Source organism: Falco punctatus, assembly GCF_963210335.1.
Source record: "Falco punctatus genome assembly, chromosome: 1".
NCBI classification, from domain to species: Eukaryota; Metazoa; Chordata; class Aves; order Falconiformes; family Falconidae; genus Falco; species Falco punctatus.
This window is the reverse complement of record NC_137580.1, coordinates 4,748,565-4,771,096: the sequence shown is the minus strand read 5'-3', so window position 1 is coordinate 4,771,096 and position 22,532 is coordinate 4,748,565. Positions and strand designations below refer to the sequence as shown.

Sequence of the window (22,532 nt, the reverse complement as noted above, 5' to 3'; positions counted from 1 at the left end):
CAGGTGCGTTACAAGGATGGGGCCTAGCGGCCTGCGCCTGGGCTGTTCGCCTGAGGCCTGGCTGTGTGCGGAGCCTGGCAGCCCCCTCACGCCGCTGTGGGCTCCTCAGAGCGAAGCTCTGCGCTTGCCCTTCCAGCACAGAACACACTAACAATAAATACTGTTCATGTATGTTTTAGGAGCTCCAAATATTTTGGTAGGGAAACTTCTTTCTGTGAGGTTTTTGTGGTGGTTTGTTTTGAGGTCTTTTTCCTGGCAGGCTGCAACTAGGCTCACGCAATCTGTTTAAATTTAAACAACATGTGGCAGAACAGTACTTTTAAAATGTAAATGACAAAAAGGTATCACAGCTGTGCCTAGCTACAGAGCAAGCTCACCCTGAGTGACAACACACGGAGGTCTACGCGACAAAAAGCTCCAAAAAAAAAAAAAAAAAAACACCCAACACAAAGCCCTCCCAAGCGCCCGCAGCCCCGGCCACCACCACAGGCGGGAGATCCCCGCGGGGCGGCCAGGGCCGGCCCCTCAGCGAGGGGGGGCTCCCGCCATTTCGGGGCGAAGGGCAGCCGCCCGCGGGCACTGGCTTCCCGGCCTCCCTCCGCCACCCGGCGGGCTGTGCGGGCCGCCTGGGCAGGCAGCGGCGGGCGGCTGGCCCGGCTGCCGGCGGGGAGTGCGGCGGCGGCGGCGGGGGGCGCCCCGCGGTGTCGCTGTGGCGGAGCGGGGCGCGCCTCGGTGCAGGGGGGAACCGGCCGCTGCGCTGTGCCCGCCCTGCGCCTCGGGGGGGCCTGGTATGGGGCGGGCCCGGAGCCCCCGGCGGAGGCAGCGGCAGGGCGCCGGCATGCAGGGCTACCCCGCCTTGCCCCGGGGCCGGCCCCCGCGGGTGACAGCAGGCCCCCGACGTACGGGTGCTGGAGCCGCCCGCTGGTGGCGGGAGCCGGGGCTGCCCCCCCCGAGCCCTCCCGGGGCCGGCCGCCCTGCTCCGTCCCGGCGGGAGAAACGAGCAGCTATGTCCTTCGTCGGGCCGCGCTGAGTTCCCTCAGTTTTCCCTTGTTATACCTGAAATCGCTTCTCCTGGCAACGTCCCCCTCTGCTAATGGTAGAAGCGTCCCTCTTATCCGCAGGTAATCACACGCAGCGGGAGCAGAAGGCCCAGCTGCCCCACAAGCAGCGCTGGAAGGAAGCCCGTTTGGTTCTGACTGCGGACGGGAGCAGGGTGTCTGGGTGTAGGGAGCCCTGTAGCTCGCAGGATTTCCATATGGTGCATTTATCCCAGCGCAGAGACGCATCTAGTGCCAAAACACCGGCCAACAAACTGGCCTGCACCAGGCTTCGCAAGAGTGGCATGGGCCAGCTACTCACTACAGGTGCCTTGCTCCAGCAGCTGCTGGGGTGAAGCATTAAATCCCGGTAATCACAGACCTCTAAAGCAAGTCTTTTTTACATTGCTCGGCAAATGAGGAGTGCTTGATACGGATGTAAACACAGTGATTGATCGTTTCAAGATACTTCTAACTGTGTGCAGGGCTAGGACCAGACAATAGGGGCTGTCACTCTTTGTTGATGTTTTTAGTAGGAAATCAGACTTGCTGAATTATTCTGAAAGTACTTGGAACTACAATTTCCACTTGAATAATGACTAGCAAAGTGCATTTGGGCTTTGGCATCAGTATAGTTGCATAACTCAGGTATATGATGTACGGTAGTTCTCTGCCTGCCTCTTTTCTTCCTCCTTCACATTTTGGGGAATCTTCTTCCAAAGCAGCACTCACAGAAAGCTAGACAAATCTTGTTCTATGCACATGCTCATTCCCTTACCTGAGATTTTTCACTAAGCTTCTGAATTCTTGTGACCTAAGAACTGATTCATTCAGAGAAAACTCCTTTGATATATGTAAAGAATTTGCACTATTTATTTTAAAGCACTTCTAAGTCATTAGAGCTTAGCCGATGTTAATTCTGTTAATGCAGAATACTAGGGTTCCCCTTTAGTAATCCAAGAGACAGTCCAGCTTCCTTATGTTGTCTGACCAGTATGCCACAGTCTAAACTAGAAAGATGATTTTTGGAACTAAAGTATGAATTCTAACAGAAGCACATTTGGTCTCACGGCAAAGACAAAGATCCAAAGTAGTGTCAGATGTGAGAGTGCTCTCTGTAACGTGAGCAACTGTCTGTGAAGAACTAGGCTGAAATCCTTCCAGTAGTGTGACTAAGTTTCTAAACAACTATTGAATAGTGAAAGAAGCATTTGATGAACTGTTGACTCAGGCTGGGCGCAAACTGCCTTGGAACTGGAAAAGAAACATAATTTCAACTGAGAAAATATCCTAACTCCGCTCAATATTAAAAAACCCACAAACAATCCAACCAAAAACCAACCACCACAACCAACCAAACTACCAAGCAATTTTCTGATATTTATTTTATACATTTTAGATTCTTCAGCAATAGCTGGAATTATTTCAGACATTTCGGCAACATAGTCTGGAGAATATTAACACGACAAACAAAGAACACAAACACCCTTAAAATACAAAAGCCTCCTGCTGCATTTTTAGATACTTTTAGATCTGTGTTTTTAAATCTGTTGACTATTGTGTACTTTAAGCATACATTTAATCTTCTTTCCATCTTAAAACAGCTGATAATATCACTTCTTCTTACCCTTTCTTAGTCACAGTATTATTTGGGGGCTTATTAACGATTTTTTAAAACCTCAGAAAAACAGGAAAAACAAAACTGGGGGAGGAGGAAGGAAGGACTAGATCCTTCTCTCATTTATATCACTGTAAACTCAAAGAAGCTTTGTTATTTTCAAAGAAGTTAATTCCACATTATGTCACTGTCAGCAGAACCTGTTCTATAGTTGCAAGCCACCACATTTGACAAGATGCTAAGCCACCTTTTCTGCCATTGTTTTATCTGGTTCTTTATATAAAAGCTGAATAGCTGGTGCTGAAAGGACATTTAGCTTTAAAGTTTGCTGTTTATAGACAATTCCATATTCCTACATGCCACTTCCCTCTGGCTCTGTCCTTCCTAAGGAAGAAATTCTTGAGTAATAGGATGGTTTTGGAAAATGAAATATTTCTACATTTAAGTTTTCTGTGAACAATCTCAATCTTTTTCAGGTACTGCCTAAAACCCGTGAGATACTAAATAAAAATATATTTGAAATGAAAGCTCCACTATGTAGTTCAGACAAGATTCTGATGACTTGCACACCAAGGGATGCATTTCTGGTCTGTTCAACAGTTTTTACCTACAAACCAGTTGTTTTTTAGCTGGATCTTGGGTTTTGAGAGTAACATGGTTTTTTGATAAAGAATCCAAGGGGTATTCTGGATTAAACAAAAACCTAAAAAACAACCGTATCATCTTCCTGACCTTTTTCTGGGTAGGAGAACTTTAGCCATAATTGCATAAACTATTCCCTCCCACCCATTATGATTAAAACTCACTTTTGCTTTGCACAGGTAAAACTGTAACCTGATCTTCCTCAATTAATTTGGATTATTTTCAGTGGGCACAGAATACAATGCAAAGCGTATAGGGAGACAGGGCAGACAGTCAAGGAGAGAAGAGAGAGAAATGTGGGCAGGGAATACATTTTGTCCCTCTCCTATCAAAAGCTGCATAAACCCTACTTTTTATGTCTATATTTAGTGTGAACTCCAGTTAGCCCTTATTTCATAGGGACTGGGATGACAAAAACAGAGACAAACTACAGTCTCCTCAAGTCATCTCTCCTCTGCTGGAAATATACTTAATCAATTTAGGACACCTGGTATTTTGTGCCTGCTCCAAAGCCCAGTAATCAATGAAATGGGGTGTACAATAATTGTTTAGATTCTTTTAATGGATAAAAGGCATTGGCAGAGGGAAACTGTACAAGTCTTGATTGATAAGTGGCTTTCGTAACAATTTATTTGTCTTATGTTTCTAGTACTGCAATGCTTCACAATTTTTACAACATGACAAGTTTTTTACTTTTGGTTTTTATTTTGTGGGGTAGCTGATGGTGAATCCTGAATCACTGTCTTCTAAGGGAAAAGTTCAACATGATCGACAGCCCTGCTCAGAAGAGCATGTGGAAGTAAATTCCAATATTGGAAATGCTGTCAGTGATATAAATATTCCACACAGGATTTCGCTTAAAACTATGGCAACTGAAAAGGTTGAAAATTCAGAAAGTTTGTTTGGAAACAACAGAATACTTGCAAGAAAAAATGAACATAAACATGGATATATGCTAACTGGCACTGATTTGGAGACAGAAACGCTGAATGCTGCCTATGAGAAGGCCATTTTGAGTGAATCTAAACATCATGTACCTTTTCCCAAAGTTTGGAAAGAATTTCGTAAAATAGACAATAGTAACTATCCTACCAAGCTGCTGAAACAAGAATTTCAGAAGTCAGTTCATAATGATCTGGATCTGTTAGCAGATACTACAGAAAAATCTAGCTTTTTATCCAAAGAAAAATTAAATAACTTAAAAGATAAGTGAAGAAATGGTGACCTCTTTAGATGAATCACATATTGGGTTAGTTTCAGTTAAAGAAAATTGCCTACATTTTGATCAAGAATTTTGTAAAGACTCCAAACGTGCCAATCGATGGAGTGGTTCCTCTACAACAGTATACAGTGAAAAAGCAGAATCTCAAAGCAAAAATGTACATAAAGAATTTCGAATCAATTACAGTGAAGGTGACAGAATCCAGGTTCTTTTCCTGAAATGGTGAAAAATAAGCTACTAATAGTTGATAACAAAGAGCAACTAAAAAAAGAAAAACAACAACAGACCACTTTAAATCAAACATTACTAAGGCCAGGAAATCAGAAGTTCAGCAAAATCAAAGTAGCCTCCCGATACAATGGCAAAATTGAAGCATTGCAAAAGTCCCTGAAAAATCCTGAGCATCTGCAAAAAACAGTACATGATCTTCCACATGAAAATTTCTCTCTCAAGAACAAAGTGGAAATTCTTAATGTTACCATAGAGTCTTTGAAAGAAAAAATATAATGTAATACACAAATCAAGAATTTAGCTGAAGAAAACAGAAGTGTGCAAATCCAGTTGGTTAAATCACAAGAAGATAACAAGGAACGTATTAAGGAAGCAAAGAACTTCTTAAGCAAATGCAAAGAACTCCAAAACCAGAAAAACATCCTTGAGGAAGAGAGAAATCAACTCAGTAATGGAAACCAACATTCAATACAGATACTGTATGTCACAAAACATGACTTTTACATTAGGAACCAGAAAGTAAAAGAAGAGATGAGTGCTGTTACCTGTGAAAGAGAGAGGCTTGGTATAATCCTAAAGTTCTTGCTAAGGGAATGCTTCAAGTTAAAAGAAACAAATAAAAAGATTAAGATAGAAATATCCCAGGGGTTTACAAAAGAAAATAGTTCCCTAGAGACTGAAAGCTTTCAGGAGCCTGAAAGCCTTCAAGAGCTTGAAAGAAATCAGACTGAAATGCAAGAAATAAAAGAAAACACAGCAAAATCTGAACTGGAAACTCATCTTCAGTTAATGCAAACACATCTTCGGTTAATGCAAATATATCTTTGGCTAGTGCTAACACTGGAAGCAAAAAAACTTAACCTTTAAATGACCCTGCAGGAATGTTATACTAAACAGATGCTGCAGAAGGACTTTAAGAAACTCCAGTCAGGAAAAGCTCATACAGAAAAGAAATCAACGACTGAAATCAGAAATGCAAAAGCAGATATTGATCTTGTAAAGTCTAACTTGACCAGTGCAAAAGGAGAATGCAAGAGGTTATCAACAGCACTAACAAATGTCACGGAGGAAAATCAGTTACTTAAGAAGGAAATGTGGGAATATAGACAAGACACTTCCATATATGAAAGTCACATTAGAAAACTGACTGAAGAATGCTTACTATTAGAAAATCTCCTGTGGATTACTGAAAATGAGAGATGTATTACACCTTGAATTCCACCATTTGCATAAGGATTATATTTACCTCGGATGCCAAGCTACAGCTCTAGTCTGTGGGCAAAGGAAACCTGGTTACCAGGTACCGTGGTACTGCTACCATGCAATATAACTGGTACTCTGAATATTACACTAGAATTTGTACAGAAATCTCTGTTCTAAGTATAAAGCTTTGGAATAGGATTCACAATGTATGAGCTTTATTTTGCAGTATCGTATTAGCTGATTTTCTTTTCCAGGTAATACCTGATAATCTACAACAGTTTATTGCTTCACATATATTGTAGTAAACCGTTTTCTTTTGTAAAACATTTACAATTCTGATGTCCAGTCATTTCCATGGTTTTGTAATGTTCTAAAAAGAACTGCCTGTTTTGTTGATACTTGGCTGACTTTCACACATTCACAAAAGCAGATCTTTACACACTCTATGTAGTATAAAGAAATTTAATGGAACTGTGACAGTTTATAGGAGATAGAATTCAGTCCCTAGGATTTCAGAGTCAGAAGGGAATCTTAACAACCTTCTAGCTGAACAGCTTAGTACATGCCACAACATTTCACTGGTTATTTCTGCAAGAACCCCTAAATTAAGTTTAAACTATGTTTACATATGTTTTAGATGACATCTCATTCTGGTCTATGTTTAACCAACACAAGGTACCCTTTATCTCTTTTATACTAGATACGGACTTAGAAAGCTTCTTAGTTAAAACATTAATTTTAACATTTTCAGTGTCAACATATTCAGAGAACATGGACGTAACTATGAAAGGTGCAAAAATTACCCTCTTGAATACAATCACTGCATGAATTTATTCCAATCATTTAGATTTAGATTTAGATTTAGATTTAGATTAAAATCTCTCCAATTTTCTCAGCCTAGGGACCATGGGGAGGAAGAATTTCTCAAAAATACTGTATATGATATTCTGTAAAGTTGAAGCTGCCTGTATGCAGTGTTTCTACAACACTATTAGGGCTACTTTTTTAGAAACTTCTTTTTTTACTCACTCCTTAATAAATCAGGAAAGTAAACCCATGTAATTAGTTATTGGTGTTTCCAGAACAGACGTAGAGGTAATTATTTATCTTCACTTCCCTATTAGTACAACACTAGGTGTACAAGCTCCTGGCCAATAAAGGGCATAATCTCTTCAGAGACATAAAAGAACTGATTTCTTCCTGTTTCTCCAATAACCCATAAAGACAGGTTGCAGCAAATGAACAATTATTTATCTGGTTTACAATATAAGACTGTAAGTGTAATAGAGCATGTTTTTGTATAGTGAGTAATACATATAGTAGAATGACTAAAAACTACATTAAAGATCTAAGTCTGGTTCTTAATGCTTTTTCCTGTAAAAAATGTTCAAAAGATTGTTGCAGTATTCTACTGGAGATAGGTAATAGTATTATGCCACAATTTTGCAGTGCACACCCGAAGTCAGTAAGAACATTAAAATGGTAAATACGTGGGCTATCGAGTAGATATTTGGGTGTTTATTTGCATTTAACGCTTGCAAAATCATGAAGTTGCTTCAGATTGTAACTATTAAATTGTGGCCAGAATCAGTTATAAAGATAACTGGCTATATCAATACTGTAACGATGTAGGGAAGCTGTTACTATGAAAACAATGTAAGTAATGTCTAATGTCCTTCTTACCTTAGATAACTGGGTAATAAAACTCAAGAAAGTTCTAAATACTGCCATCACAGTCAAAGGTACTGCTAAGAAGCCAAAGGGACACAATTATAATTTGTATTAAAACAGCATACTGAGGCCCTACCTAGAATTGGGTGTGAGGTCCGTGGGACCACACATTTTCGGGGGGGGACTTGGCAGGTGAAGTTATTGGCTCCCATGATGGCTAGTCCACATACCCTAACATCTCAAACAAGCTGGACTGGTTTGTTGTTTGTTTTAAAATTAAGCTCCGTATCTTTTAATCAGCTTTCAGTATTTTCATCTCGTTACTGAATGAAAAGAGTATTGAAATACAGCAGAAAATAGAAGTGGAAGAATTACAAAAAGAGACAGAAGGACATAAAGAAAAACTTCAGTGCAGCCTTCATCAGCTGTACTACACCAGAACAGGAGTTAGAAGTAAGTACAGAACAGTGCTGTGACTTCACAAGTGAGCAACATGGGTGCTCGATATTCTCTACGAGGATGACACTAAGGTACCTAAGGTCAGCACCAGTATCGTTATATAATACAAGGTATAAACAAAGAAAGAAGGAATTCTGTGATAAGTCTTTGGATAAAGAAATCATCAAAATCCCTGTAAATTGATATTTTCAAATATTGTTGGGTCCTGTTGATCTCAAGGTAAGCGGTTTTATGCTTCAACATATGCTGGAAGACCTGACCACCAATTCTTGGGTTTATTTTTATTTTCATTGATGCCAGGAAATGTGAGATCCAGTCTGGAATTTCTTTAACAAGCTATTATCCTGTGAACAGCAGTAAGGATACTATTTCATAAATATTCTAGAGTGATATGACAAAACTTTAATAAAAAATAATAAAGAAATTTCGTCTGCGTGTAATAATTTGGATAAATAAGTGCTGAGTATTTTTTTATTTTTATAATAAATCAGCTTTGATTTGCATGAACAAATTTATTGGACCACGTACAAAAACCTGACAAAAATTATTAAGATGGAGGTAAAGCGTACATTTAAGGTCACAGTTCCATCTGAGAAGAAGCTAGTTTGAAAGACAGATCAGATTTGTTAGGAACCTTCCACGTACACAAAGTGAAATTAAGCTGTTCTTGGAGAACATAGCAGCACTTACATTTGTCAGGAAATTGAGGAAGAGCAGTAACAGATGCCGGTAAATAGAGGTGACTCTTCCTAACAGCCTGCTTGTGGTCTGGTTTTGATCAATGCTTGATATTGGTCATTTTGAGAAGGTCATAAAACCTAAAAATCTTACAATTTTCAGACAATTCTTTAAAAAATCATAGTTGAAATACAGTACAAGTTGTAATTCTACTAAAGGGAAATGATGACTTTAGTTTCACTGTGGGCCACATAACTAACTTGGTTAATGCATACACTGATACTCACTTTAAAATATATGCAATTTCTCCCACTGCAATATATAGTCAAATTGCAATCCAAATTACTCATTAGAAAGTATGTTTTCTAAAAGTAAATTTCAAAAGTCCAGCCTAGCAATAAGATGAAAATATAAATAAAAATACAAACTTGGACTGAATAAATAAATTATCTTAAATTATTTATTATAGCTTTATATTTAGAAACAAAAGATTGCATTCTCAATCATTAAACAGATTGAATTGCCCTCTATACTTGAATTCCATTTTTCACATTTTTGTTTGCCTTGTTAACCGTTTAGTCTAAGAAGCGCACCCTTCTTTTTGCTGTTTGTACCTAGTAAGATCTCAGCTGTGCAGTCTTGTAGTTCTTTACATTTAATGACCTGAAATGTAAATGAAGAGAAATTTATAAGATTTGTGTAAAATATCACTGTACAAATCACAAGACCTTTTGTAAAAATTAAAAACTGTGGCACCCTGTCCTGTAATTAGATTTAATGACTTGAATCCTCATGAAGTCAAGTTTCTTTCAATAATGCACTGCCCAACAGCAGGAATCTACACTAGCAAATCCAACTACAGGATTACAGTCCAAATAGAAGATAAGCTTTCAGTTGGGAAGTATATAAAGAACTGTAATTCAGTGGGAAAGCAGACAATTTGAAAAATGATTGCCACATTTCTTAAAAACTATGAGCTTCACACAATAAATTCAGTTCACAATTCTCATTCTATTAAACCTAGGAATAACAAATGAAAAATAAGTAAGTTCTTTAAAATTCTTAGGAGGGAAATAGTAGTATAGAATTTTAAATACTAGTTTTAATTTCTCTCTGTGGAATTTCTGTTGGATATGTGAAATTTTTCTCTTTACAAATATTTTTAATGAGTCCACCGTAACTGTATTTGTGAACACTTAAGAGATTCTTCACAATCAGTCTCCCCCTTTCAATTCTGAAACCTACTTCACATACAGTCAGGGTTCTTTTCCAATAAAAACATTTCATTTGGGAACATTAATTTTTATTCTGTTGATAAAACAATAATACAAATAATTACACCAATTAGAAGGCTACTCAGACCAATATAACATTGTTTTTCCCTTTTACTAGTTTAAAAACGCCACTGCGTACATGAAAGGTTGTACTTTCTTACATCAGCGTTGGCAGTTACCATGCTTTTTGGTGTACCAAAAAGTTACTTTCAATTCTTTCTTACTTTCCGTTAGTAATGAAAAGCAATGTGGAGTAATACGTAGCTTCTGGTCCTGCCTTGTCAGTGTAAATAAAAACTTCGAACTATCCCTGCCATTTTAAAAGTGATTATGCAAATGCCAATACGTGGTGAAATAAAGGAAACAGAAGAGCAGTGGGTGAATAAGGGAGGTGTATTTCTTAGAATTCACATATGATATGTAAAAGACAAATCACAAATGTGAAACAGATTCCTCTAAGACAGTTTTTCAAATTTTAATCAAGTATTTCTAAAATACCTCACTATATTCACGGAACATGCAAACTAGTATGCCTAACTGTTCTACGTGCAATCTTAGAAGTCTGCATTTGAAAGTGATTCCTCTAAATAACTACAGTCTTGATTTTCTGCTTGGATTACAACAGAGCCAAAACTAGAAAACAAATCTGTTTAAATCTAAGGGTTATACCTTGATAAGGTAAAAAAATAAAGAATTATGTGCTTATCTACCTATATACATGCAGTGTGTACTATAAATCTACAAACATTGCACAGTACAGGTTTTTAGTTAGGAATCCAATTTCAGTGTCATTGTCCCAGAAGCTTCACAAGCTTAGATTACCTAATGTTATGTTTGCCAGCAGAGGGAGTCAATATTATTCCAAAAACAAGGGAAAACGAAAACAGACTTTGTTTTTAAGAGGAACGTTCCTGGTCTTTCTACATTTATCAAGTCAGAAAAGAATAAAAAATAATTATTTTTCAGTGACATCTCTATAGCATGATTTTGAAGGTCTCTATGATACGTAGAGCCTTATAAAGTAACCTGAATTCACAGGAGAGAGTAGGAATAAATTTGGAAAGCCAAGTTACTTATACACCGCTTATCCTTTTGTTAATAATGCATTCCTGCATTTATTCAATTATTTTAGACAGCTAAATGTAATGAACAGCTGTGCTAGTGGCTTTTGGTAGACAGCATACATGAAACACAAACTCAGATTAAAGGAGCTTACCTTGTGACATTTAAAGTTATTATGCTTGTCACAGGTCTGCTTTTTGGTCCAGGAGGAGGATGAAAAATCCGTCGTTCTTTATTAGTTTTGACAGCCTTAGATTTTTCAATTACATAAGGGTCAGCAGAATGGCTTGGGTAAGGATCAAATGTGCCTCCTTTCATGCCCCCTGACTGAAAATAAAATAACTTCTCAAAGTGCCAATCTACAATATAATTAATGAAAATATTTTTCATGCAAAAGCAAATAAGCATACTGAATAGCAGACTGCATCATATTATATAAAAACCAAAAAACAGATATTCTTTAAATTTGCAATGGAAACTTTAAGGAAAATTTTAGTCATTATTTTGATGACTTTTTAGTTTTAAATGTTCTTTCATAAGTCTGGATTTTGAGGAAAGGATCTTAAAAATGTGACAGAAAAAGTAAAACCATAACTCACTAAAACGAGCTATGTTGTGGCAAAAAAAGGGAATTCCTATGTCACTATTAGTTTACTAGCATATTTCCATGTCCAGTACTGGTGTGGGATTGTTACATACAGTAAGGCTCGGGCATTATAATCAATTTGCTTTCTGACATATACATATAAATACAGCACTGGCTTTTCCCAGAACGTTACGTCCACTAGTACTGTAAGAGTGGCAAATTTTAGTTTAAAAATACATAGAAACCTGATTAATTCTTTGCAATCCCCTGGTACAGCTAAACCCCACAGTCTGCTGAGGCTGCGTTCCTGAAAAGTGCAACAGTAAGCGATTCAATCAACAATAAAGCCATTTTTCCCATAAGAATTTATATAGCAGAGAGGGAAAGTGTGCAGTAGCTTGGGAAGTACACATAATTTAAATATACGGGGAAAGCATACGTGGTGTGAAGGATGGGAAGCCTGGAGCAGGATCACCAGCACTGTCAGCCAGACGAGGTGCTGACTTCCTAGCAGCTAACTTTTCTGAATAGATTTCCATTCTGAAAGACCTCCACTGCCTCATCTACGAGGCCAAATGCCTAACACAATTAGTTGTGTGCAAGCATTTTTGCTGTCTCTTTCTGAATAGTCATATCTTCTTTGCTGTCATCACCTTCCTCATATGAATCAATGTCAGTCAAATAAGTCAAGGGTGAAGGGCATAATAATAGGAAAACAGTGGTTAGCAGAGGGCAGCATTAAATTTCTTGCAATGGAACTCCAAAATGAACAGCTGAAAAGTGACAGATTAAGGGAGTCATTTAAGAGAGAGGTATTTATGCATCTTGAACACATTTCAAAGTGAAATTAAGGTTTCACCTAAGATGAATGGCACACATTTAGTATCTCAAAAAAATGTATCAAGATGGAAATAGAATGGAAAAATACCAGTTTAGGTTTTAAGAAATAATGACACAACGCAACTGGAACTAATGAACTACATTCCTATATATCCTTAATGCTAACTCCAGGCTTTATTTCTTATGCCCTCTAAGCCCTTCTGCATATATTTCTTCCCAACCTTTTCCTCCTTTTCTCCTAACTACTGGAGAGCGGGTAAATTCACAAGCAGATTCCAAATTTGTGCCTGCTGATAGACAAGCAACAGGTAACTCCGGAGTTTATTCTGCAGCCTTTCCCTGAGCAGAAGGACTAACCGAGTTTTTCTGCCCCTTCTAGCTACCCATTCCCATGACACTTTCAGGAATTATCTTTTAGATGCTTGTCTATACAGGCTGAGAGTAATTAGCAGGTTCAAAAATTATGAGTGACTGACAGAGGCTAAAATAGGACAGCATTTCATTTTGCTACAATAATCTAGTCTTACTGTCATTTATCGCATAACCTTCCACTTCGTATCCTTTTGTGGTGTATGCAGTCAGTTAACTGTATGTTAACAGCACTAGGCAGATTTTAAAGAGAAAGACTTTTCAGGTAACCTGGAGCTGGTTAGCACTTGTTGTTGAGTCAAACAAGATCTCACTGCTTTGTGAATTGGAAAAGAAAAAAAAAAAAGTAAATGGAATAATAACTTTTGTAAGAAAAATAAGAAATTAACAGCAAAACCAGACATTTCTTTATACTTTACGTACTGCAAGCAAAGCTTTTACCAGGAAATATCTGAGTATTTATCTTTTGTCTTCAGTAGCTATAAGACAAACTAACCTTTTTAGCAGGAGAACTTGGTTTGAAAGGTGGTACAATCGGCTTCTTTTGAGGTGGTTTCTTCACAGGTGGCAAAGGTTTGTCATTAAAATAGGGATTCACATCAAAATATTCCTGGGGATACAGTTTTAATTTGAAAGGCCCTCCTTTAACAAGCCGTTTATGTTCCTCTTGTGCTTTCTGTAAAACAAATACTTTAAAAGAAACAATCCTGAGGATTTTTACTGTATGTTATCCTAAGAAAAAAATGGAAAGCATTAAAAATAGTCTTGGGAAATGTTCACTCTAACTTTCTTTGCTCTTGTTTGATGATCAAGGTATTTTATATACTCACCATGTATAATAGAGCATAGATTCACTGACTAGGAAGTAGAACAATCACTATGAAAGTATGGTAGGAAGATGTCAGAAAAAGCAGTGTCCATTTAAGATGTGTTTAACAGTATTGTTTAACTGTATCTTGGGCGTAAATGCACACATACATGCTTGAAAATTCTGCCTGCATGCAACCCAGCTGCCTACTCTTGCGAACCCTGGCCACTACATTCCCCAGATGGTGAGCACCTTACTAAGCTGAGCTTCTCCAAGAATTGGTTCTTTGTACCATGGGAGATATTGACTCTTCTTCCCAGATCCAATTTTAAACCAAAACAGGTTAAAACATTATGAACAATTAAAAAACAAGCATAAAATGTACCATCAGCAATACAGTATCACTGGTAATGCATGCTAATGTCTCAGAGCAAATTCCTTTTTTTCTATCCAGTGGAAATAATCCCACATCCCTCTTTCCTCTGTTCTTCTCATTTTCTGCACTGGATGCTTAGTTTTGACTCTGAATTTGTCTCAACAGGTAGCTGATTTTTTTCTTCTAATCTTGTTCTTACCCTAGAGCAGAAAATGTCCTTCTGCTGCCATTTTTCACTCCATATGATAAAAATACACACAATAACTAAAATCAGTGAAAGCAAATTTACGAGTTTTCTTAGATTTACGAACTTAGATGAAAAAAGAAGCAGGGTTTTTTTTATATAGCATCTAGGATAATGAGGGCCCATTCTTCTGACAACATGGAAGTACTATTGTTCTTGATATTGGCATTGTTTTGTCATTACTGCATTGTAGCTTAAGGTCTCCATATAAAACAAGGTCAAATCCTGAATGGTAGAACTTGTGGGGAATACTGCCAGATGTCTCAAAGGAAAAATAATAAATGAACAATACCTAAATCTTTTTTATACAGGATGGTCATTCATTTTTTTTTCCTTCCTTCCTTTTGTAAATAAACATTAGTGTTTTCAAGATAAAGGAAACACCTCAGGGAACAAAAATTTCATGTAAATTGTAATAAATAATCATAATACTAATAGATAATAAAGACAAACAGTTTTACCTTTGCATTTATTCTTTCTACTTCATACCCATCAGGTTCATGTGGATATTGTTCACCTATGGTAAGGTTTGCGTAACTGTAAAAACAAAATTAATTACTTAGGTGTTCAAAACTCAAGAAACATTTAATAAAATACTCTTCAAGAAGCAATATTGTGAAGTTACCCATATCCAGTTCCTTTCTTTCCTGGATTAGTATAAAAATTCTTCCTAGGAGGAATGTATCTTTCTTTGGCTTTCAGCTGTGGACTGAAGTATGTATATGAACCTCCTATGGTTCCATAAAAGCTGCCAAGTCCGCATCTAAAAACAGCAAATGAACACATTGATTAATGTCTTGCAAATATTTCAGGCTTTCCATACCTAGTATGCTAAAATGACAGTAAGAAAACACCCAAACAATATCTACACCTCAATGGTTAGAGATAAAATCAGCTCAGATCCACTGTCCATGGATCTACTCCTATAGCAATTCTGTGCACAAGGTTATGGACAAAAAAGAAACAAGATGGCAGAAGAGATGAAGTTTCAGGGTATCTTAATAGTAAAAATATGCTTAATAGAGGTTGTTTTAATTTTGCGCCAACAAGGTTAAGTAACATTGGCAGAGACAGTTTCACAAACAGAGATGCAGACGAATAGGTTGGACTTGATGCTGGATGACAAGAGGACAGTCTTTCCCACGAGTTTACAGAGAACAGCAGGTTAGTGTTGGTATGATAATGGAGTGGCAGGCAGTGTGGGGTACCAGTTTTAAAGATTTGTGAAGGGGGGGTGATGTTGGGAACAGTTAACTTTCTGCTGTGTCACAACAGGAAAGTAAAAGGAGGCACAGCTCATTTAGGAGAAATACCTCTGCCTACAAAGCTGCAGGAATTCACAAAGACCTTTTTTAAAAAAGAACAACTTGAAAATCAGTATTTGCTGACAAGTGTATGACATGCTCAAAGTACATGATCATACAGGCACTAAAGGAGAAAAGGACCAAGAAAAACTAAGGAAATAGCTGAATGGCAATTTGGTCCACTAAGCAGCTGCTACAGTGGTCCAAAAAAAAACCCCAACCAACCCTCTGTCCCCACATCCCAAAACCGAACAGAAAAAAATAAGCACAGGCTACTGTATGAGATCTGCCAACTACTCCAGATAGCCAAGATAATCTGCTTTGCCTGTACTGTCTGTAATTACTGTGGGGAGAGAGTAAAGTGTCTCAATGAGTTTCTGCTGAAAAGGGCTGTTAATGAATACTGACAGGATTAGGATGCCAAGATAACAGTTGTCATCTTTGCACAGAATGCTAACCTGCCTGTTCGTTACTTTCCCTTTATCTAAGGACTTCATAACCCCATATATAGAAAAAAATAGGCAAACTGACAATGAACAACCTTTACCTTGAGGTTTCCTACCTCTTAAGTGCTTTATTTCATATTCTTTAAATATCACTTCTGTGTGAATTTTATTAAAAAAGATTTTTATAGGCCAGTAACAAAATAACAGAGAACAGACACATGAAGAAAAGAAAGGTCCAGGCTTCAGTCACATCTTCAGAGTATGAAATCTTCGCAACCTTTCCACTTGCAGCCAACACCACGTGTGGCTCCAACATAAAGGAAAGATCCCCAAGAGCTGCTTATCATTCAGGCAGCCAAGAATAACAATTCAGTGAACAGCAACAGAGCTCAGCACTAGTTCCTTGGTTATGATGGGAGTCAGTTTTGGATGTAAGAAACAAATAATTGCTCTCTATAATTGCTTGAGGATTCCATTAAAAGACAACCTAACCACTTTCCCAGCCTCTGCTTTGTACTATTCTGCCAGTACAGATTTAGGGGATGATAAAGACAATAAAGAACATTTCCTAAAGTTCATGTCTAGAAGGATTCAATAGTCTTACAACAAGAATAAGAGCATGAGCTGCTGCACCCACACACAGCCAGAAAATGCATTTGTGGATCTAGTACACAGAAGACAGCACCTTAGCAGATGTTTATTATAAGCAAGAGTCCCACTGTTGGACTCAGAACACAGAAAGTAAGTGAACAGGACTCTCACTGACTGACGTGGATTTGAAATCAGTGCCTAGGTGTTTCTAACAGTCAAACCCTTATAAATAATTTGGTTACTATAAAGTCAAGTTGTAGTTGAAAGAAAATTTTGAACAAGGGCTCACACATTGTCTGTGGTTAAAATTTCTTAAATTGATTGCTGCTTATGAAAAAGTCTTTGTCTTTAATTAGTGATTGCTTCACCTGGACAGTGAGCTCAGGGAGCTCTAAGACAACTTTAATGAGCAGGTGGTGTTTGTCCTGAGCCCCCTGAACAAGCAAGATGTGAGCAGGACCATCCAAACAGTAAATACTGTGTGCAGCTGTGTCATGACGATAACTCCACCTCGCTTGGGCATTGGGCCAACATCCCTGGTGTGTGTGAAGCTTACCAGCCATGAGACAGCGCACGCCTGCACTTCACCTAAACTTAAAAGTTTACATACACTAGGTGTGTAAACTATTTTTGTTTTTCACTGAGTGTAAAGGCAGGCAAGCTCCAGGACTGGACAGCAGCCTCACCTATGGGTGGACACACCACGTAGGAACTTTCCCAGTTACCGAGAGACTCCTGGTGCCGGCTGCAGCGGGGCTTCCCAGCCGAAGTGTGGGCCTGGATGATGTTAAGGTGGTAGTTGGTGATGTGTCCTTTTCTCAGTCTCTGTAACGCTCTGCAATAATGATTTGGTGCTTCGCTCCTATTGCTCCTTTATCATATTGTGAATAATAACTAGGACTGTTTCCTTTTGTCATATTGCATGCTATTTTTCCTTATAGCGTAATACAATAAATTGCATGTATTCGTATATTTGATTTGGAATTCATTTTTGCTTGGTATGTAGTCAATTAGCAAAAACACTGTCCCATCAGAAATAGCACATGTATATCCAACAGAAAGCCTATACAACATGTCTTACATTCCTGTTAAAAGCCAAGATGTTCCTGTAACGTACAACAGAACACAGCTAATCCTTGCATCCTAAAATACATATATATAAAATAAAGAAGAGGTTACACTTCAAGCTTTCCAAAAGCAAAGTAGCAGAAAGATATAACTAAATATAACCATAAGACTGTAAGAACTAGGCCCTGTACACAGACTGAATCCTCCTGTCTCTTATTGCATCAACAAGAACAAAACAAGACTGTACAGTTATAAATGAGTAACCAGGCTCTAACTGTTTTTCACATGTGAATAATAATAGTCTTACACATGAATAATAATAGTTGCATTGGTGTCATTTTGTCATGCAATATGTTGCACAAATAGCAAAGATGCATTTATTTTAATATTCTGCACATACTCCTCAGCTCTGTAACATCTTCTGATCATCCTATAGGACAATTGTTATTTTTTCTACTAAAAAGATAATGGATATGGATTCGCTGGGAGGAAAACATTGCACCTGGATAATGGCCCCTTTTCCTACAATGCAATATATATGCCACCTCTATTTTGGGAGACCTAGAAATGGAAGGGTGAAGACATTGTATCTAATAAGTTCCAACAGATTTCCTCCTCAAATTAAAAAGAAATCTTCATTTTTTAATTATCCGCACCTTTTTCCCATAGCCATCTTAATTTCCATTGAAAATAAAAAAGCTCAAGGGTAAGGAAACTGATTACAGCAAAACCCAGTAGTTAAGGCCAAGCATCAGGACCTGATTTCTACCTGTGTTCAGCCTTCCCTGTGCTGCTGCTCAAAATTCTTCACACGGTACTGACTAACGCTACGTTGTATGAAACAATATTGTATTCTCATTACAGGTTTTATAAGAAATAACCTGTGAAAATATCTTCAGTGTACAGAAAAGAAAAAAGGTCAATTTAAAACATTTTCACAACACTTACGGCAATTTGTCTCCATTACTGGGAAGGAAAGCTTTGCCCAAATTTTTCTTTGATTCTGCCATTCTGTAGCGTCTCCTCAGCTGAACAGGATCTGAGTAAGCTTCACCATTGAAAATCCTCACAAACTGAGGCTCAAAATAACCTGTCTGCAGAGCTGAAAATGCTTTGGTTCCCCCAGGTAACATCTGTCTCTTCTTGCTCGCAGCTTCATTAAAAGGGCCTTTTAAAAATGTAATAACAATACATAACTGTTCAATGTTAGTGCTTCTCTTAGCCTACATATAAAAAATTAAGATCTGGATCTAAATGGCTCAAATAATGTACTGTAGAGCGTTTAACTTGTAAATCATGCATGTAAATGATTGTATCTGAAAAACAATGCTATGAGAAGGTATTCACAGCACCTGGTTTTAGTTTTCTAACGCCTGCACTTGCTTTACAGGCAATGAGAGAGACTGGTTACTCCAGACTACAATTCAGAGCCAGAGCCGATGCCTATTCATATATACTACAAGTTAGTACTTCAGAGGAACAACTCTCCCACTGATTACAGACCAGGTAGGAAAAGTTAGAGTGCCTCCAGTTGCGTCTTGGATCCCCAGCACCACAGAAGCGGTGGAAGTGTACCAGCCAGGGTTCTGGTGGACATGTTCATCACTGACACAACACCACAGCAGAAATGTTTGTATTGAGAAGCCAGGATTACTTTGCATTACCACTTCAAAGCAGCTACCAAGGATTAACCTCTGTAACCTTACTAATTACAAAAATTACCGTTGTTAAAGAAAATGTATTTTAAATTCAGAAATCTGCAGTGCTGAAGCTGCTAAATGGCAGAACCAGGCCTTGGCCCTTGTATAGCCCTAATCCAAGGCTGGTTTAAAACTTAGTCAAGTTAATCAGTAGGAGAATAGAGAAACAACAGATGATCAGTTTGTATACACAGGTGCTCTCAGAAACACAGGTGTTTTTAGAAATGTTAGTATATGTGAATGGGAATTGCTTGTTCAAAGACTAAGTGTGCTTGAAGGATTGTGTAGAGTTAAAGCAGGCAGAAAGAAGATCATGATCCAAGGAGGATCTTGAAACCAAGGCAGAGACTGGAACCGAACAGATCAAATGGGACAGAGTCAGGTGCTGGATTCGCAGAACTGACAAGACCAAAGGAAACTTCTAAAAACTTTGGACATTGACTAAAGATTTGATAAATGTATATAAGCTGTGCTGTATCCCTTTGTTCTCTGCCACTCACTGAGGCAGTGGCCCAACTCTGAGTTGTGATTAAAGCAAGCCTAGTGGTACCCACGTCTGTGTGAATTTTTCCTTTAACAACCTTTCTCAATGCGTATTCCCATTAAACAACCAGAAAAGGAGAATATTCTTTAAAAAGACAGGATGGGGAATCTCACACATGTGCGTCAGATCAGAACAGAAAAAGAAATTGCAACACTAGTTTAAAAATAATGGCAATTGTCAATAACAGAAAACCAGTTGAAAAAGCACAGGAAAGATATTTTTTTTTCACAATACCAGTAAAATACTGGTACCATGCAGATAATTAATATTAAAAAGAAAGGTATACACTAAAAAAATGTATCAGTCTATTATATATACATATTTTTCCATTTCACTGGATTTTTCCTTTCTTCAGTATACTCTTTCCAACATATCAAGGCTTTCTCTTCATAATACAGAACTGAGCAAAGAATATACATGAAAACGCAGTTGCCTCTAATGAGGAAAAAAAAAAAACATCAGAAAATAGTGATTTTGAAAGTACATGGATACTAGAGGTGGTCCCTATCACTAAACAGCAATTCAAATTAAATGTACTTACGCATATAATGTGATGTATATTTATCTCCAATGGTAACATAACTCATTTCACTGAAGAGGCCAATCCTCTCCATATCACTTTTCTTTTCTGCAGGCATGGCTGGATCTGTGTGACAGTGAACTGCACTAAACGGGTTGAAGTATCCTTGTTTATTTGCTCTACTGCGAAAACTATAAGCAGTTTACACCTATAAACACAAAGTTTATATAAGTAAAATGCAAGATGTTTTGGTTAAAAATATAAGCAATAAATGTAATCTGAAGAAAGTAATCTACAATACGGTTGACATCTCTGGTGCTTATAGGACAAATGGACTATGTGGCAGATTTAGACACCATTGTATCCCCTCTGCTAAACAAACTCAGAACATGAGCAGAGAGAGCAAATCAAATGTATTTGTAGTACAGCTGGTGCAACTCTTACTGAATTTACATGATTTGGGTCAAAATTTATAACAGGTATCTTCAGAGTACTAAGACAAGACGTTTTGGTGGCATTAAGAGCTAGTAATAAAACATGCCAAACAGCCTCCTTCTTCATCTCGTGGGTTATCTCCAGCGACGGTTTTCAGTCACTTTCTAATAATGGTATAGAAGGATAGTAAATGGACAAATCTGGGGTAAAACATAAAAGTAGTTTTGGAAGCCTTCTAACTAATCCCAGGCCTGGTCATGGTAAATATCTCCCATTTCTTCTTGGTTTCAATGCAAATGATTTACATTAAATGTTAAGTTTTCCCTCATCATTGGAATCTGCCAGAACTAAAGAAAATGCCTAGCCAACAAGTGTAAGGAACTTAAGAGCCTGAACAGAGAGCAGACTCAGCGCTACAATTACCAGGGATCTGATTCCCAGAGTGAAAACCAGTAGAGATGGAAATTGGAATCAGCTAGAGGAAGAACTGCCTTGAGGAAGAAGATATAAATATATGGTAAATTCACCAGGAACAGAAATTAAGGTAGAAGAAATCAGTTAATGTTAGGAAAGCTGTTTCTTAAGTCATGAAATATAAGAATTATCCCAAAATATCAAGAATATGCAAATAACTGAAGTATCTGTGCTCATACAGCTCAAAAGCGAGCAGGGGAGTTAAGAAATTAGGGTGGAATACAGATCAAAGACAATGTAGATCAGGTCCCATGTGGGTATTAACTATGGGCAAAGGCAAGATGGAAGACAGTAACGAAAATAACGAAAATAACGCAGGCAGCAGAGAAGTCTGAAAGGTCAGGATCACACATCAACTGTATCTGGCATGTGGGCGCAGAGCAGAAAAGCAGCAGCAGCACAGCAGTGAAAATCTAGATAGTAACATAGATTTTATACATTTTTACTGTAAGAAATAATATGCTGGAGCGTTGTGTATGATGGGCTAGCCACACATTGCTTATGCTCAGCACACAGGACTGACAGCATGCAGGTTTTAAAAAGTTTGAAGCTATCTTGGTTTTTTGTTGGGTTTTTTGGGTTTTTTTTTGCAACGCGTAGGGGTTCCCGTGGTGTAAAATGCATTTGTTGCTTCATCTGATTAAACAGTACTGTTGTTTGGTTAGCAGTAGATCTAGACGTCGGTAAGGAGATAGCACCGAAGGAAGACATGACAGAGAACCGGCCCTTGGAAGAAAACAAGGCTTCGCTGTTGCGAGGCAAACTGGCATTACTGGCGAGGACAGGAATAATTTATCGGCAATAAACAGGCCTAGAGTTAAATTCTACAGCATAAAGCAAAGATGGCTGATAAAGGGATGAACGGAAAGGATTCCTGGACCTCAGCAGCTCGACCTGACTGAGACGTGACAAGACGGACGAGCCTTGAAAGCCCTGAAGCAGCGGCAGGGCGAGGCAGCACGACTCCGGAGCGTCTCCCAGGCAATCTGAAGGACAGCTGAGGGAATAGCTGTGTTTTTCCACAGAGCGCCGATACCGCGTAAACTGGATTAAGCACAGCCAGGGCCGCCCACGCCAAGGAGCCCGCAGCTCCGCGCTCCTCAGGGCAGCGCGGGGTCGGTGAGTCAAGC

General features: G+C 38.3%; 1 protein-coding gene and 1 long non-coding RNA gene across 6 annotated transcripts; one reads left to right on the top strand and one right to left on the bottom strand.

Annotated features, from left to right (window-relative positions):
- Nucleotides 1-8,169: 8,169 nt before the first annotated feature.
- Nucleotides 8,170-22,520, bottom strand: CFAP96 (cilia and flagella associated protein 96). Of its 5 annotated transcripts, none has more exons than XM_080373792.1 (8): nucleotides 21,352-22,520; nucleotides 20,515-20,701; nucleotides 18,678-18,897; nucleotides 14,946-15,083; nucleotides 14,782-14,857; nucleotides 13,389-13,568; nucleotides 11,252-11,424; nucleotides 8,170-9,424 (listed from the first exon to the last, which is right to left on the bottom strand). In XM_080373792.1, exons 2-8 carry the CDS (start codon nucleotides 20,609-20,611, stop codon nucleotides 9,376-9,378), a joined length of 933 nt encoding a protein of 310 aa, XP_080229918.1. In that variant the 5' UTR covers nucleotides 20,612-20,701; nucleotides 21,352-22,520; the 3' UTR covers nucleotides 8,170-9,375. The 5 variants fall into 5 exon arrangements, with proteins under 5 accessions (XP_080229918.1, XP_080229919.1, XP_080229920.1 ...); XM_080373793.1 differs by having other exon boundaries at nucleotides 22,283-22,520; XM_080373794.1 differs by having other exon boundaries at nucleotides 22,297-22,520.
- LOC308058272 lies at nucleotides 15,090-20,521 on the top strand. The gene is made up of 3 exons (XR_013925757.1): nucleotides 15,090-18,647; nucleotides 18,747-18,855; nucleotides 19,120-20,521. It is a non-coding gene; the product is annotated as an uncharacterized lncRNA (long non-coding RNA).
- Nucleotides 22,521-22,532: the final 12 nt, after the last annotated feature.

What these genes read in the sequence shown, in the direction of transcription:
- CFAP96 (XM_080373791.1), bottom strand. Translation starts at nt 20,611, where the DNA reads ATGCCTGCAGAAAAGAAAAGTGATATGGAGAGGATTGGCCTCTTCAGT. An exon ending in TAGAAAGAATAAATGCAAAG is followed by an intron (nt 13,569 to 14,781) that starts GTAAAACTGTTT and finishes TTTGTTTTACAG; the next exon opens with AAAGCACAAGAGGAACATAA. An exon ending in ATAACTTTAAATGTCACAAG is followed by an intron (nt 9,425 to 11,251) that starts GTAAGCTCCTTT and finishes TTTACATTTCAG; the next exon opens with GTCATTAAATGTAAAGAACT.